Source organism: Schistocerca gregaria, chromosome 3, assembly GCF_023897955.1.
Source record: "Schistocerca gregaria isolate iqSchGreg1 chromosome 3, iqSchGreg1.2, whole genome shotgun sequence".
Classification (NCBI taxonomy): domain Eukaryota; kingdom Metazoa; phylum Arthropoda; class Insecta; order Orthoptera; family Acrididae; genus Schistocerca; species Schistocerca gregaria.
Window position 1 is genome coordinate 880279370 of NC_064922.1, and position 18867 is coordinate 880298236.

General features: G+C 37.0%; 1 protein-coding gene across 5 annotated transcripts in view; it reads left to right on the forward strand.

The window, feature by feature from the left end:
- Nucleotides 1-18867, forward strand: part of LOC126354996 (protein shank) — a 289319-nt gene that overhangs the window by 250238 nt on the left and 20214 nt on the right. For all 5 annotated transcript variants that reach the window (XM_050005110.1, XM_050005111.1, XM_050005113.1 and 2 more), the window contains 3 exons: nt 1074-1275; nt 3327-3543; nt 17408-17500. In XM_050005110.1, the coding sequence (XP_049861067.1) occupies nt 1074-1275; nt 3327-3543; nt 17408-17500 (512 nt within the window). The remainder of the gene's footprint in view (nt 1-1073; nt 1276-3326; nt 3544-17407; nt 17501-18867) is intronic.

Here is an 18867-nt window from a genome sequence, read left to right on the forward strand (position 1 = left end):
GGGGTAGACCTCACTTTCACCAAACCCAATTTCAACTGTGTGAAAACGGTAATGAGAAGACGCAATTGGAACATTTTTACTGACAGTGCTACAGCATTTCTTGTCTTTCATGCACTACCTTCTCTCTTAAGGTCAGTCATACAATTACATTAACTGTTGTGTTGTTGTAACAAACTAAGAGTCAGTACCACAAACACTGAAGGAAATAAATGTAACCTCGACTTCTGTAACAAGAGGTCTGTTAGTTTTACAGCAACAAATCTTGGTGTTATGTACTCACACAGTACAAGCACTTTCTTTAGTACATAGTAATAAACTTAATTCTCTCTCCTTTCTGGTGGAAATGGATAGTTTGACTTAGTCATTGGCTAGAAGGAGAGGTTCAATGCTTTTTCACTTAAACAATTGTACAATATATCAAGAAATGACATTGATATGCATGTGAATCTATGGAAATTAAAAAAATTCTGTTCATTGTATCCTGAATATTTAATTCTCTCAAAACAGAAAGAGTAACAGTTAAGAAGAACTCACTACCTGCTGTGCCAGAACTTTCCACTTATGCTCATTCACGTTTTCACTTGTTTTTTATGAATCTGTTTAAATAATTCCTGTTTAATGAATAATCCAGGATGGAATGTAACAATATAATAAAAAGGATAGTTGCTACTCACCATATAATGGAGGTGTTGAGTCTCAGAAAGCCACAGCAAAAATACTGTCAAAAAGTTAGCTTTCAGACAACAAGGCCTTTGACAAAAATAGACAACATATGAGCGTGCGCACAAGCACACACACAAAAATCCAATTGAAACACTCATGACGACAGTCTCTGGCTCCAGCTGTGCGTGAGTGTGTGCATGTGTGTATGTTGTCTATTTTTGGCAAAGGCCTTGTCAGCTGAAAGCTAACTTTCTGACAGTCTTTTTGTTGTGCCTTTCTGCAACTGAGTATTTCTGTTATATGGTGAGTAGCAACTATCCTTTTCATTATATTATTTAATGAATACGCTACTTTTGTCAAGTTAGCATAGTGTTGTTAACCCTATTTTTATAATTTACTTGTTTTGGAAGGTTGCCAGCAGAACCTCGAACAGTAGTGTTACACCGTGCCAAGAAGGGCTTTGGATTTGTCCTTCGTGGTGCCAAAGCGACGTCACCCCTTATGGAACTGCAGCCCTCGGATAGGTGCCCTGCGTTACAGTACCTAGATGATGTAGACCGAGGAGGAGTGGCTGACATGGCTGGTCTGCGCAAGGGTGATTACCTGCTTGCTGTAAGTGTGTCTCATCCAGAAATGTGAAAAATTGTTAGATATTATGCAAGTGTCATGCATTGTATTGGAACAGGTACACCCGTCTCTTACAACCTAATAAATCTGCGGTAGCGGAGCACTGTATTGACATGGGCACTCAATGGTAATGTCGAAATTTTAGCCTTGACTTCATCTTCCTGGGACTCAGTAGTGAAAGAAGCAATTGAAATTCAGTTGGTGATGAATTTAATTAATAGAGATAGCGGCTTCAGCTTGGACAAATCATGGAATCTAGCAATGTCTGTAATTAAATCACAAAGATTTCGGGATGGTGTAGCTCTCTGTGAGACATCAATATCACCGTGTGGAATATCTGCACAGCCATAGATTTAATTTCCATACATTTGTTACACCTCTTTGCCACCTATCAACGTCTCTGGTGCCTTGTGTATCTTTGGCCACATACACAGTGGTTCAGTCCTCGGGTGCAAAAGGACAGAGCAAGTGCTGGAGCATTAGTCACTTCAGCTCACTCTGAAGATGGCTGGATGGTATACAGCTGAAATATTAGAAGAAGAGGTTGAGTTTATTGAGATGCATGACCAAAATTTTATGGAACAGTATGCTTCATGTTTTATGCAGACACCATAGTGTTGGTTAAACTATTGTTTTAAGTGACTGAAAAGTCATGAGTTAGTGTAACTGAAAATACTTTTGCAGATATAAATGAATGTCTGAAAGTATTTTTGTTTCATGACTTGTCTTAACCATTTGCTATCATAAATTGGGCAGCCTGAGTACTCAATTAATACTGTTATTTTGCTGCATTTTCATAGTAAGTAGAGTATAAAGAAATGAAAAATGAGCTGAGATACTGCTCTCCATATTTCTTATGTAGCCTGCTTATATTATAATATGTGAGTAACTCAAGGCAGTAAAGTTCTGCAGCCTTATGATGTTGGTTACCTATTGTACTACTAGTGTAATTATGTACATTTGATATCAACTGAAGTGCAACAGTGTAACCATTAATAATGCTGTGACTGGCCGTTAAATTTATACCTGTGAAGTACTTAAGCAGTTAGTTAATCAAAGCAGTAAATATAAGACTTCATTTTACTGAGTGCCAGACTTGTTAAAACTACCTTCAAAACCACTATGAATTCACATTGACAGTGTGAAATGATGCCACAGAGAAGTGATTCACGAAATATGCCATTCTGTCTAGGTATCAGTGATGCACATCCCAAAAGAGACTTAATGTTCTAGTGATAAAACGCCAAGGAGAACACCAAAAACATGCTGCAGCAGGGAGTAGATCATTTTTTCTAGATGTAAGAAAGTGAATGAAACAAAATGTGGGAAGTATTCTCATATTTGGAGATGATGCGAAATGATTGAATAATCGGAACCTAAATTAGAGAATTATTTTTCTAAAATGATAGATATATCCTTGTAAATTCCATTACATTGCATTGTGTATAACACCATTGATGTGTATGTGCTTGTGTAACTTGGTTCTTTCTAAATAGTTGTCAACATATAGAATAATAGTTTCTTATTTTGGTGTTCTTTCTGTTTGTATGCATTCAAAACTATGTATTATGCTAAGAATTTTTCTTGTTTATGATACATAAATTTCACTGAGTTCAAAACTGGTAACCATACAGTTGCAATAAACTGACAGTGACATCTTTAATTTAGAAGCTGTTCTTTCCTTCTTGTTTATAAATGTGCTGTCATGGAAGCTATTATTTATTATATTTATTTGTTCATTGGAACAAGACTTCTTAAATCTGATACTGTACTATACCTTAGTTATTTGTAATTGCACAGTCTGTTTTATGATTTCTGATTTAAGAGATTCATCATTACAAGTATAAAACACTCATGAGTTTCACATTTAATGTATAAGCTGTGTATTAATATATAATACTATGTGTTATCAAAATGTTATCAATGGTATGGGAAGAGTCATTTGATCAGCCAACTTCTAGTATATCTGAAAGTTTTATAGCCTTTTTACTCTACTAAATCAGTTATATATGCACATCACATGTATTATGTCACAGATAAATGGCGAAGATGTTTCTGCTGCCTCACATGAGCATGTTGTGGATCTGATTCGACGATCTGGTGACCTCGTTTCGATGACTGTTGTCTCTCTGGGTGCTGCTTATGGTGTACCAAATTCTAAATCATCTACACTTATTCCTGGTTCTGGAAGTTCAAGCCATCATCGACAGTATGCTACTTTACCTCGCAAGATGACTAACAGTGGCACAATTGGTAATTATTGTTTTCTTACTAATACAGATACACTATATAAATTACAATAGGTCCTCAGGCATCTTGAAATTTGCTTCAACAGTAATTGATAACTAGGAAATTCATCTTATGAAAGTTGTCATTTTCAGGCTCTTGAAGCCCAAGACAATTTATTTTGGAATGATTAAGAAAGCAATATGGAAGGAAGGGTGTGGAAAAATGCCCAGGGAAAGGTTATGTCCTTTAGAATTCTCTGCATACATAAGATATGTGCCCACATGTCTGCATGCCCCTTGAAGATAAAATCTATAAACATGAAATGAATTTTCCACCGATGTTGGACAGACTATAACAACAGTATTAATTAGAAAACACTTTTGAAATATTCTGTAAAATAATACTTATTTTGTTATGAACCAGCTGTTGGCATCTTAGGCCATCATCATATGACAAGTACAATGATCTGAGTAGCTAAAGGCAATTTTTGAGAAAATAAATAATATTTTATGGAACACCAGGAAAGTGTTTCAGATTTAATAAGAAAACTGATAAAAAACAAGCCATGACAAAAAAGTTATAAATTGAAGAGCATTATACTCTGTAATCCAGAGTGAGGTCGTGGATACAGACAGCAGTATTGGCATGGATAGCGTAGAGCTAAGTAGATGTAAAAGGAGGGATGAGAAGATTGAGTATTAAATAAATGTACTGACCATTGCTGTGAAGAGACTGCCAAATCATCATCACCTGGATCCACTGAAATGAGCCAGTGGGTATCCAAAGGAAGAATGAGAAAATACTCGGGAGGTGTTGCTGGCTGACTGAAAGAAACAGTTTCCAGGAGCAGACAAAAACAAGGTTCAGACATAAAGCAATAGATTTTAAGTTACAATTTTTGTTTGCTCCATGGCTTCCCAAGATCAAATATTGTCTTTGGTATACTGCACTGATATATTTTTGTGATGAGTAAGTTGTTAACACTTTTGTACTGACACAACGCTGTTTATGATTTGCCATGTGTTTGTCTTTATTTGGAGTGTTGTGTTTGGAAATACTTATTGAATTTTGTTAACATGGAGGTTTGTGCTCATTGTGACTAAAGAAGAAGAAGAAGAAGAAGAATAAGAAGTGCCAATCTTTAAAAGCTAAACTTTCCAACATATTTTTTTAATATTTGAAAGAACCAATACAGTGAGGGTACTGTGAATGTCAAAATGTCATTGGAGAAAGCACAGCAACAAAGTTGCTCCCTCAATCCAGAGAGGCCCACACTATTCTCATCAATATACTACGCTCAAAATATGGAACTTCCAGTAAGACCTAAACACTTTATTATGCAATGATTTATAGCAAGAATTAAGAGATTTGATGAATTTCCCTTAGCCAAACAACACACTAAATTTCCATTCAACAGGTAAGATTAAAAAACAAATCTAGAATATGTGTGCCACACATTTTAAGTGAAAACTGCAAAAATCAATCAATTTGTCCATCTCTGTTGGTTTGTTTGATCAGTTACCTCATTAATGATACTGAGTGTCCCTGTCTCACTTACTTGCAAAGAAATATGATGCCCTTAAGTTAAAATAAAAAGAAGAAAGTAATGGCAAAGGCCTAAGAAAAAGTAGCATCCCCATGCAAATAATTCATATCATCCACGTGTATCGACAATATGATGATGATGATGATGATGATGATGATGATGCTGATGGTGAGGTTGATGCTGTTGCTATGCAGCTGGTGGTAATGGGAAAATGGAATTGTGTTCTACAAGTTGCTTCCTAGAGGTGATGTAATGCTGTTATTTATTGCCAATGATATGAATGCCTTGCAAAGGTGGTGGAAGAATGTTATTGTTGTTGTCTTCAGCCCAGAGACTGGTCTGATGCACCTCTCCATGCTGCTCTATCCAGTACAAGCCTCTTCATCTCCAAATAACTGCTGCAACTTACATCCTTCTGAATCTCCTTGGCATATTCATCTCTTGGTCTCCCTCTACTATTTTTACTCTCCACTCTTCCCTCCAGTACTAAATTGGTGATCCTTTGATGCCTCAGAATCTGTCTTACCAACTGACCCCTTCTTCTTGCCAAATTGTACCTCAAATTCCTCTTCTGTCCAGCTCTGTTCAGTACTTCTTCACAAGGTATGTGAACTACCCATCTAATCTTGAGCATTCTTCTGTAGCACCACATTTTGAAAGCTTCTATTCTCTTCTTGTCTAACCTGTTTGTCATCCATGTTTCACTTCCATGCATGACTACACTCCATACAAATACTTTCAGAAAAGACTTCCGTATGCTAAAATCTATACTCGATGCTAACAAATTTCTTTTCATCAGAAACACTTTCCTTGCATAGCCAGTCTACATTTTTTATTCTTTCTACTCCGACCATCATCAGTTATTTTGCTGCCCAAATAACAAAACTCATTTACTATGGTACTTTAAGTGGCTCATTTCCTAATGTAATACCCTCAGGATCACCTGATTTAATTCCACTAAATTCCATTATCCTCATTTTGCTTTTGTTGATGTTCATCTTGTATCCTCCTTTCAAGACACTGTCAGTTTTGTTCAGGTGCTCTTCCAGGTCCTTTGATATCTCTGACAGAATTACAATGTCGTCATCAAACCTCACATTTCATCTTCATCTACACCCTCTTCCATTTCCATAATATTGCCCTCAAGTACATCGCCCTTGTATAGACCCTCTATATACTCCTCCCACGTTTCTGGTTTCTGTTCTTTGCGTAGGATGGGTTTTCCATCTGAGCTCTTGATATTCACACAAATGGTTCTCTTTTCTCCAAAGATCTCTTTAATTTTCCAGTAAGCGCTATCTACCTTATCCCTAGTGATAAATGTCTCTAGATCCTTACATTTGTCCTCTAGCCATCCCTGCTTAGCCATTTTGCATTTCCTGTCGATATTATTTTTGAGACGTTTGTATTCGTTTGTGCCTGCTTCATTTACTGTATTTTTATATTTTCTCTTTTCATCAATTAAATCCAGTATCTCTTCTGTTAAACAAGGATTTCTACCAGCCCTCTTCTTTTTACCTACTTGATCCTCTGCTGCCACCAATATTTCATCTCTGAAGAGTTACCCATTCTTCTTCTACTACATTCCTTACCCTGTTCTTGTCAGCTGCTCATTCTGAAACGCTCCACAGACTCTGGTTCCTTCATTTCAACCAGGTCCCATATCCTTAAATTCCTATCTTTTTGCAGTCTGTCCAGTTTTAATCAGTTCATAACCAATAAATTGTGATCAGAGTCCACATCTGCCCCTGGAAATCACAATTTAAAACCTGGTTCATAAAGCTCAGTCTTACCACTATATAATCTATCTGAAACATTCCAGTGTCTTCAGGCCTTTTCCGTGCGTACAACCTTCTTTCGTGATTCTTAAACCAAGTGTTAGCCATGATTAAATTATACTCTGTGCAAATTCTACCAGGCGGCATCCCCTTTCATTCCTTTCCCCCAGCCCATTTTCACCTACTACTTTCCCTTCTCTTCCGATTCCTACAATTGCATTCCGGTCCCCATAATGATTACTATTTTTCATCTCTCTTAACTATCTGAATAATTTCTTTTATCGCATCATACATTTCTTCAATCTCTTCATCATATGCAGAGCTAGTTGGCATATAAACTTCTACTACTGTGGTAAGTGGGCTTTCTGTGTACCTTGGCTACAATAATCCATTGACTATGGTGATCGTAGTAGCTTACTCACGCTCCTATTTTTATTCATCATCAAACCCACTCCTTCATTGCTGTTATTTGATTTTATATTTATAACACTGTATTCACCTGAGCAGAAGTCTGTCCCTCCTGCCACCAAACTTCACCAATTCTCATTATATCTAACTTTAACCTATCAATTTTTCTGTCTAAATTTTCTAACCTACCTGTCTGATCTGACATTCTACGCTCCAATCCTCAGAATGCCTGTTTTGTTTCTCCTGATGACGATGTCCTCCTGAGTAGTCCCTGTCCGGAGATCTGAATGGGGTACTATTTTACCTCCGGAGTATGTTACCCAAGAGGATGCCATCATCGTTTAACCATACAGTAAAGTTGCATACCCTCAGGAAAAATTACAGCTGTTCACAGTACCAGCACAGCATGGCCGTTTTCGTTGATGTTACTAGGCAAGATCAGTCAATCATCCAGACTATTGCCCCCGCACCTACTGAAAAGGCTGCTGCCCCTCTTCAGGAACCACACGTTTGTCTGGCCTCTCAATAGATACCCCTCCATTGTGGTTGCACCTACGGTATGGCTATCTGTATTGGTGAGGCATGCAAGCCTCCGCACCAATGGCAAGGTCCATGGTTTGTGAGGTAGGGGGTGGGAGCAAGAATAGTTGATACTGGAATATAGTACCGCACATTTATGTGCTGCTAAAAAGTGAAAATTTCATAATCTGGTGAAAAATTCTTAATCTGACAGTGAAAGGCTATGGTTTTTAGACCAAAATTGAATTTATTTTTTAGTGTAGTTCCCATTTGCGTTCAAGCACTTTGTCCAAAACTTTTCAAGTGAACAGATTGCATCCCTAAAGTGCAAGTGTGTAAGGTCTGTAAAATACCCAAAATACTAATTTTGATAGGTGAGAGAATAGATGAAATTTGCACGTTACCAAATATAATGAGGAGGATTATTTTCTAACAACTAGCACTTCTCATCCCTCACCTGCCCCACTACCAAAACACCTTTGTGGGCAAGTGCATTGTGTTTCCTTTTACAGCGCACGCTCTTTCTCACATATCTATTAATTTTGTAAACCCAGTGAATATAGACAAAGAATTACACTTTCCACTCAATTTTGAACTTCAATCCTAAAATTAACAGATATTGTCAGAACAGCACTAAAACGACACTGTCCTGTCACAACACAGTCGACATATGGTAAGATAATGGATCAGTGGTATCACAAAATATAGCTATATTAACTAAAACAGTACTAATCGGGCTGACAAAACCCTTCTCTGTCTCCCCTAATTTACAGCAGCCAAAAATTGTAAGATAACAAAAACCAGAAATACTCTACTTTTTTGCCAATTAACTAACATTACACTCTTGCTTGCAAGTAATCCTAAAACAACACTGAAACTTCTTCAAATTGGAATGGAATCATAAAAAGATTTTCCAAATTGAACAAGTTCCTGGATTACACAAAACACACTAGGCTACATAAAATTTGTCAAGCATTGTGCACAAAAGTATAAATTTGTAATTATACACATATTTACGTATGTTTAAACCTGTGCAGTAGATGTTCACTTACTGTATACTGTACAACAGAACACTAGACTTTGCACTAATTGATGCATAATATGGCATTTTTACTGTAACTTTAAATGTTGTTGTACATACATATAATTCCTATATTTATTTGCTTCGTATTTCACATTGTTCACCACATGTCAAGGAGGGAAACTTGTATAAATTTCCTGTTCCAAGTTGTTTTTTTCTACACATTGTTCTGCTCAGTATAAAAGTCCAGCAGCATGGGACAGTTAATGTGTACTGCAGATTACATACCATCAATTATGCATACAGTAGCCTCTTCAGGCATTTTAATTTTTGTGGGTACATAATGTTGCTTCTCCTCCTGTACAGAAGTGTTTTGTTCATTATCTCCAGACCCACTTTGCTAAAGCAATTGGTGATAATCTCAGGCTTTATTTCTCTTACCACCAAACCAATCCAATTTGCTGCATACAGGATAGAAACTGATTGTGCAAAAGCAAGTGTATTTTTGGATTCCTCAACTCTAAGAATAAAAGACTATGTCGGTAATGGCCTATAATGGGACTTGAATTTGTAAATAACTTCCTGGTCTTTGGTTCGTAGAAGGCTGGTTGTATCTGGCAGGGATCAAGCCACTTTCACATCTGATGACTTTCGGGTGGCATGTTGCGTTGTCTAGGAATAGGAGAAATTGGTGACTCCCTTTTTTCGTTCTGGTATTGAAAGACCCCAGCCACTTTTCCATATGATCACTCACCATCCACACCTTTCACCTATCTAACTGGAAGCTTAGTGATGTCTGTGTTTTTGAACTATGGGATACACTGCCTTTCTAATCACCAGTGGCTTTTCCATTTCACATAACATGTTTTCACACAGCAGCGTAGTGAGTCTTCACTTTGACACTTTTCTGTCAATGCACTTTTCACCTCAAATTTCAAGATATTTTGAATACAGTGCACAATAAAACAGTCCTTTTTCTTCAGCAATGCATATGTCTTTTGGCTCATAATTCACTATTAGGTAGCGCAGTATTGTGTTCCATTCTATTGCTACACGTTCCTGCAAATTCTTAGCTTCTCCACTCGTATCATTCCAGATTATGCTGTGTCTAGCTTAGAAATTGTCCAACCGTCCTGTGTATGACAAACTCCATATCCCCAAGCTCATTATCAACTTTCAGTGCCTCATTCTGCAACATGGGTCCAGACAAAGGAGACAAAGGTATGTTTGCCCTCACACATTTGAATCATTGTATCTCATTAATTTCCTCATTCCCCCCCCCCCCCCCTCTCTCTCTCCCTCACTGTTTTTTCCCCCCATTCATATGTTATCTTATCCTGGTTTCTTAAAGTTCCATGAATGTGTTTTTACCACATCTGAATCACCATATTATTTCCCATCCAGAGAGTTTGACTTTCTCATTTTCATTGATTACTTTAATCTTTTCACTAAGTGTTAGTGAAGCATACATTTTGTTTGACATCATGTTATCTCTTAAAAGTGCTACAAGTCAAGTGAAACTGGAAGAAAGTAGTGCGTATAGTGCATTCTTTGGAATTCTTGGTCTCGCCAGACAAAACCATTGTTTAACAGAACAACAATCATCTCTTCCTCAAACACCAAAATGTTGTGCAATCTTGTGTTAAAAGTATCATCCTTGTATAGATGTGAATAACTAAGCTACCGTATTTACATGAGTATAAGATGTCTCTGAATTTAAGAAGATCCCCCCTCCTTTTTTTTTTAAAGAGGCTCCTTGAGAAAAATTTATTTTTTACCATATTCTGACCAATCAAAATTACAAACTTTTATTAATTTAAGGTATCTGCCTAAAAAGTCAACATTACAGCTGTTACTCAACATATGTCATTTATTGATTATCTACATTTTGATAATAGAAGGAGAAATAAAATACACAAAAAGAAACTGTTTACAGTAATTTTTATCTTCACTGTCTTCTTTGTCTACATAGCTTGCATCTGTGGTACCATTATTTTTAATCATCATCATCATAACATCCTAACAGGGCAGCTGTGAAACTTATACACCCGTATCTTTCCCATTCTTCATTGTCACAAATCTTTTTGTATTTCTTCTGAATGTGTTGCGATTTCTGAAGTTAAGGAGGTACCTGAGAACACAGCTGATTTTTGCTTGCTCCTCCCCCCTGTGCACATAGCAGATTTCGCTTCTATATTGATGTGAGAAAGTTACTATGTCTCTTGCTTCCAAATGTATTGTCTGCCCGCCACTCTCTCATAGTCTTTAGACTCAGCAACTGACAAACCCTCTATCATTCACGTCACACCTCATAGTGGGTGCCGACATCATCACTGCATGAAACATGTAAGTACACCACAGATCTCAGCCTGGACTTTTAGCGTCTTCTGCAGAAATTATGCTACTTTTGAGTATTTGTCCAACTTCAAAATTGATTCAATTTTGAGTACAAATGGATTCAGGAAAACTGCAGTTGAAGCAGGGTAGATGTTCATAAAACACGTAAGTACCTAGTATATATTCCCATGGTTGGCAGCAGGATAAAATCTGCTGTCTACTCAACACTCTCCTCCGCACACTTATCATAATTCTCAGCCAAGCTTGTGTCATCGATCCTTCTCCAATGTTCTGTAGCACTTTGCTTGAGCAACAGTCTAATGTGGATGTCTCATATCTTCTATGGTGCAGGTCAGATGTTAACAGCAGCATCTAATACATAAATAAAAGATCACAATCATAATACAGTCAAATTTTTAAAGTTTCTCTTGTCACATGATCGTGTGATGTCTGTTGGTACTAGAATGGGTCTTTGAACTGTAGATTATTCCTGCAATAACAATGGCAGTACTTTAATGTTGTTTATTTCATTTGTTAGACATTCAATTCTGTATTAATTTTCATTCTCATTTCATCTGAATGTCATCATCTTGTTCTAAAGCTGACGAAAAGCAAGTAGTATTTTTCACTGGGTGAACAGTGGCCAAATTTCCCTTTTGCAGCCCACTTGGTAAATCATTATAGTTTCTCAAAACCATATAAAATATTGACTTGCATTCAGAATCAAGTGACGGTTTTTGAAGGTCAATCTTTTTGCCTTTGCGTGCTATGTTTAATTAAATAACAGTATAAATGTATGTGTACAGTATCCATACATGTGTGAGAATACTTATCACAGACCTGTTCAAATACAACAAAATTTTGAAAGTTGATAGAATTTAATGTTTGCTCCTGTGTTTCACAAAATGTCAGTTTTTAAGCAGAGCAGCAGGTTGTTATAGTCAGTGCTCAATTCATTATACTACACTGTATTAGTACCTCTGACAAAAAAAATGCATTAAAATAACATCTGGATTAAAAAAAAATAAAGCACATTGAGTGAACTTCACATTACCGGAACCTCTTTTGTTTTTTGCAAACCAAGCACAGGTTGTAGTGGCTAGTTCGTAGTTTTTGCATATCCCGTGAATCAAATGTCACTTGTTTGTTCAAGCAAGGTCAATTCTGTATCAACAAGTGCTTTGGCTTACCAGGATATCTTTAGCCTATTTGAACTCAAAAATTGTTTGCTAAGCCCTACCCTTTGGGACTGAACAAAATTATTTTGTACGAAACCTAAATATTCAAAGCTTCATCTGTGAATGTAAGACAACCGCATTAATCTATTAAAAATGCAAAAACGTTGACCTCAGCAACAACAGTTTAATCTGCGAATATAAGGTGCCCCTGTATCTTTCAAATGACGAATGTGGGTAAACCTCATCTTAAAATTGGGTAAATACTATTTACAGAAGTACTGTACAAGCTTTTTTCTACGTTATGCAATGAATTATCAATTTAAGTCTTAAAATTTGCATTCCATTGCTATTGCTTTTTTCTACGTTATGCAATGATTTATCAATTTAAGTCTTAAATTTGCATTCCATTGCCATGTCGAGTATGTTCCAGAATGAAATATTCGTTTGTTTTGGTCATACTTCCGACTTATTCACATTCCACTTTGATCATGTTTTACGGTATAACATTACGAATGATCACCCCTTAGCCCAAATCAAACAGATTACACTGGAATAACTCATGGCATGCTTTTGCCCATAAATGTAATGGCGGATAATGCACAGCATGCCAACTTGATTGGCACAGCACAATTAAATGCAGAACATCAATTCATGCAAATTCTGGTAAATACTTAAAAACTGTGTAAATAAAGAAATATTGAGCAGTTAAAAGCAAATGGAAAGAAACAAAACTGTTTAACTCTTATCTCATTATGAATGTTATTGAAAATAAAGCCGAATAGCATTACAATGTGACAATTTACAGTTACATAAAATGAATGAGTAGGAAAAGTTGTTGTTCCTACATAAAGAGTTTTTAGGTCACTGATTAGAAGATGTATTTTGTGGTGTCTCTCAACCAGTGTTCCTTCAAAACACTTATCATTTAGTTGATGCTGCCAGTGAGTCGTCGACGTCCACATAATTGATCCATGATCCGTGAGTGCATAATCCAATAATTTGTATTGACATTAATGCCTCTTATGAATCTAACAGGAATGTTTGGCATTTGCAGAATTCATCCCAGGTTGCATACATGCATGGAACTATGAAAATAAAACTCTTCTTTCCATTAACACATGATGTAACTTGACATCATAATGTTTGTTCCATAGTTTAGCCAGAGTTTTCAGATTTATGCTCTATGATCACGATACAGCACTTTTTTCAGTAAAACAGATCAGTTGTGCTCTAAATCATTAGTCCACTGTTTAAACCTAACAACAAGCGCCATGCACAATTGGTGACATAATCACTTGAGTCATACAGTGATCAGCACACCAGACATTCACAGTTGAAGTTCTTTGTATCAGTATATGACACAAAAATTCATTACCATATTTCTGTTTCATTCCTCAATCTGTGATATGCACTAAACAGTTGTCTATAATCAAAAACAGTTTCTTTTCAGCATGCACACAGTTTCTTGGTCTGCACATCAAACTTTTATACTTAGTGAATCAGAATGCAGTTCTGGGAAATGAGTAGCATGACATGTAAAGTCACTAGTTCTTTAATCAAGGTACACATTGAGACCATAAATGTAGTACTGTCCAAACACTGATATATTTCACTAGCTACAAACACAATGTGTCGCAGGACACATGCAGCACAACTGTCACCTTCACTATGTTCTCCTCATTTCATACTCTTTGTTGATGCTTTCTCTGTCACCATTTGATATGGTTCTACACCGCTCATACATCCCACTTCACATAACACTTTCAGAGATTCTGATTAAAATGGTTTACAGTTTTATACAAGACCACAATTTCATATTACTCCTAAGAATTAAATTCATGTTACTTATTTTGAGATAACCTATTCAGTGTGAGATGGAAATAAATCAGAAAATAAGAAAGTATATGAAAAAAGAAAAATATCTACATTGGTCTGTAGTGTTGTCTTCACAGTGTCTGTGTCTTCCTCTAGCTCTCTTGCTTCCTAATGTCATTTCGTGGAACTGTCTAGTATCCCACCAACTGCCAATCTTTTAACATGTCCATACCATCTTAAACGTGTCTTTTCTGTGGTCTCTTGTATGGGCTTCTTTTTCACTATTTGTTTCACTGTCTAATTCCTTACTGTATATATTCTAAGTCTGTTCTGCTTCTTAATAATTTTGTCTTGCAAGCCTGTATCCTGCTCATCTGCCTTTTCTTCATTACCCATATTTTTGAAACTTACATGAGTATTGTAGAATAATACTTACTTGCTTACTGTTTGGTGGCACATCCTTGCTCCAGACCAAGCTTCTTACACTCCACAGAAAAAAAAAATGGGCTTTTCTTTTCCTTTTACAAGTAGAACTAAATGATAAAATTTAAACTGCTGGTATTGTATGCAATCTTGCCAAGGGTTTTGTTTATGTAGATTATGAAATTTTGCTAGGGAAATTAAAATGATATAGTGTTATCGATCTTCCCCTTGCACTGGTGGAGTTATATCTTAAACATGGAAAACAAAGGGTCATATTAGCAAATGATACAACAGAAATAAAACTGATTAAGGGAGCAGGGATTGGGTTAAATATGGTGGCCCACAGGTCCAGTGCTCAACCCATTCATTATCTTGGCCTATATAAACAATTTTGGCAGACGTTATAGGACTCTTCAAAAATTGTGACGTTTGCTGATGACACTTCTATATTGACGAAAGAGTCAAACACATTCATACCAGACATGATCGGGAAAATAATGGAACAGGTTCACAACTGGTTCACAAGTAAGAGTTAAACACTTAATTTCACAATATTCTTATTACACCATTCCAAAAAAAATAATAAGGACTTACAGGCACCAAAAGTAGAGATCATTGGGCATATACCGAATGAAGCTCCATTTGTGAAGTTCCTAGAAATCCAGACAGATAAGGAACTGAGGTGGCACCGGCACATGGATAAGTTAATCAGGAAACTCAGTTGTGCCTGTTCTCTATTTAGAACTCTCTCTCTCTCGTTGTTTTTATTTGAAGACAGGATTGCTACCATACTTCGCATACTCAGTGCAGCTCTATTCCCTAGTCTTCTGAAGCACTGTGGCTATGGTCGAAGAAGTATTTATTTTACAGAAGTGTACAATAAACAGTATTGTGTAAAGGTGATATACTCCGAAGCAAAAATAAATAACAGGATGCCAGTAGTCATCAGGGTGGAAATTGGAAAACCTCAAAGTTTGGAAAGAATATGTCATTAGCCATTCCTAAATTCATCATAATATTTTTAACTCCAGGTTATAATTTGTGCATAACTGTATGTTTGTATTGAATAGATCTTGATTTTACCAGTTATATTGACAAATGATACTGGCATTTACAAAGAAAATGGTTTGTTTGAACTGTACAGCAGTTTGGTAAGAGAAGGAGAATGGCTATTTTCAATGTGGCTGTTTTCCCTCCTTGACAAAAAAAGTGAAGTACCCAGAAGGAGAGGAAAATAAAGTGAAACTTCATAGGCTGAGAGAACGTATGATGTTTTATCAGTGATTACAAAACTGAGTCAAATTTACAAAGAGCTTGGCAGAATGAGCTCATTTATCAATAAGGAATGGCACCCACTCTAGTCCGGATGCACTCATTGATTTGGCTGGAGAGGATATATCCTCTCCTTAGGCAAGCTGACGCACAACTGTTTCAACAGATTGTTGAGATCCTGGATGTTGGCAGTGGTGTGGAATTGATACGCAAGCTGGTCCCACACACATGTTGTGACCTGAAGCCATGCTGATGGCACCCCACATCGTGACACCAGAGTAACGTGGTGATGCTTTTCCAAAATGTCGTAAGAATGGGACCTCGCTCAGAGTCACTACCTAAGTCACCGACAAAAGTCACCTGGGGTAGTGCAGAGCCACAGTGTTTGCTAAACACAATGGGATGGCATTCATCAGCAGTCCATGCATCCCGGTCATAGCTCCACTCCAAAACAAACTGTTTGTGATGTTGTGTTATAGGCAGTCTGTGCATGGGAGAGTAATTTCCTAGTGTGGCTGCTGCTAGTCTCTGGCCAGTGGTGCAGGATGATACACAGTATTACAGGGAGTCTGTTGCTTGTTCTCAGATGAGTCACAGGGGTTACAATGTGCTTGGTGCACACTGTGGCCATCCTCCCTTGTGGTGGTTGGACACGGTCAGCTGGAACCAGATCCTTGATGATAGACATGCTTGTCATCACATTCCCATGTAGCCCTACATTGGGCCACAGTTACATTTGAAGGCCCATCAAATCTGGATGTTGCACATTTCGACCAGTCTGCCAAATGGAGACCCATAATGAGGTACACAGATAATGCCACCTCACACTGATATATAGCATCTCCATGTTCTTCACAGTGATCACACAACATCTGATGCCATTCACATCTCTTGTATACTGTACCAGGCTTGGTAACAACACTATATATGAAAACACTAATACACTGTGATGGCTGTTCTGTCAGACAATGTATATAAAATAATTCCCATAATTATCATTGTGAATAGATTAGTGCTACACAGAAGTGGCCAGCAGCAGTTGTTTCTGCCCATGAATGTTTAAGTTGACTCGTTCTTAATCCCAGAGAGCTCTCCTCCATGATGGGGATTATGAAACATTATTTGTGAATGAATGAATTTATTTAGTAAATTATTCTCTATAAAGCTATATGTGAGTATTCACAACAAGGAAGTAAGACAAATACTACACAAATAAGTGAGACATATCATTCACAGAATATATGCTTTCTTCAAGTACAATTCAGAAAGTGGCACTCTGAAAAAGATGTTATCAGCTCTCAGGGATGCACTGCAGCAGCTACATGTGTTTATAGCTGCATTAGGATCTGTGAACAATAAAGTGTTGTTCTGGTCTCTCTCTCTCTCTCTCTCTCTCTCTCTCTCTCTCTCTCTCTCTCTCTCTCTCTCTCTCTGGCCGGATTTGTTCATTACTCTTTATAACAGTATTTCCAACCTGTTATAACAGGAGAGAACATTGTAGTTACAGTCAACACCATGAATTCATTACTGTATCTATCTTTTGTTGTTTAGTTAGAAATATACTTTGAACTTGACTGTTTAATGTCCACAGGACGATCGCCAGCTCCACTGCCCCCGAGGAGAGATCCTAAAACGACACTGAGTGTGGGACGTGCAAGAGCTCGATCCATGGTAGCTGGACTAGGTAGGCTAAATACAATATTATTACAAAAATTGAAGTGATAATTTTCTGCATCAAAAGAAAAATTCCCCTTGAGAAAACTATAAAATTATGAAAGAGAATTGCTGATCAGTACTTTTCTTTAGGGGACAAAATGATTAATACTGCCCTTAAACATTTATAAAAGTGCACAATGTTATCCTAGGTCTCTAGACTATTAGTTCCATTCTCCGGGAGGAGAGAGGAATGGGTTGGGGAAGGTTAAAAGGAAGGGCAGATCACTCGGGTCACAGATGAGAAGCACACGTTTTGCCTCCTGAGAGCATATATTCTCCTAATTCGTGTGTTTACTATGGCTGCATCCCTTCTCAAATTACTTTACAATGTATAGAACATGTTACACTCCACTTTTTACCAATTAAAACTCCTTTTGTAATAATCCTCTTCTAGACCTTTTTTCTCTTTATACTGCAGTTGTTTACCCCCTTTGCAACATTTGGGTCTTGCATGTTAGCAAGTAACTTCTTCCTTACTTGCCTTTAAGTAGACCTTCTGTTCTTTCAACTCCAGTCACCCCCACTATTCAGCAAACTCTAGAAACCAAGTATAATTAATCCTATCAATAAGAAAGTTCTGGATCAGGGGAAAACATAACCAAAACAGCCAGTAAACTTCTTACATGAAGTCATATACTAGGAAGTGAAAATTCAAAGAATGATGACAATTACAAGTAGTGCCATGAAGTAATGGTAGTTTGTCTTTAGGTAATTCTAGTAAATTGTACTATTTACAAGCATAGGTAATTTTGCATGTCATGTGACACTGTGAAAGTAGATGAACTTAATGGTACATTTACCCACAAGAAGTGTTAGCTTTTTATAATCAAGAGGTAAAATAGAATTGTCTGCTATCAGATGCAGGAATATAAAAAATTAAATTGGAGTCATCACATAAAAAGTGTTGTGAGGAAGGTGAACCAAAGGCTGCATTCTATTGGCAGAACACTTAAAAAATACAACAATTCTGCTGAAGCCTACACGTTACTTTGCCCGAGTTTAAAGAAGGGCAGTTTGTTTTGTATTATCTTGAAGTAGTGTGCCACCAATATGATAATCAAGTTGGAGTGGCACTATTTAGAACAGAATGTGTCGTTCATTGCAGAGAGATCTTTTCACAAAGTTTAGACTTTGAAATTTCATGTAAAGATTTAGTAGTTCATTTTTCCCAATGGTATTCAAGAGTGAAGTGGTCAAGAAATAGTCTAAAAATGGGTTTATGAATCCTCAGGGCTTTTTGTGTTTCCAGTAATGTGTGGAGTGCAGGCATAACTGTTACTTAATGCCTTTGTACATGCTGTAATTAGGCTAACCTTGTCTTTGCGATTCCTATAG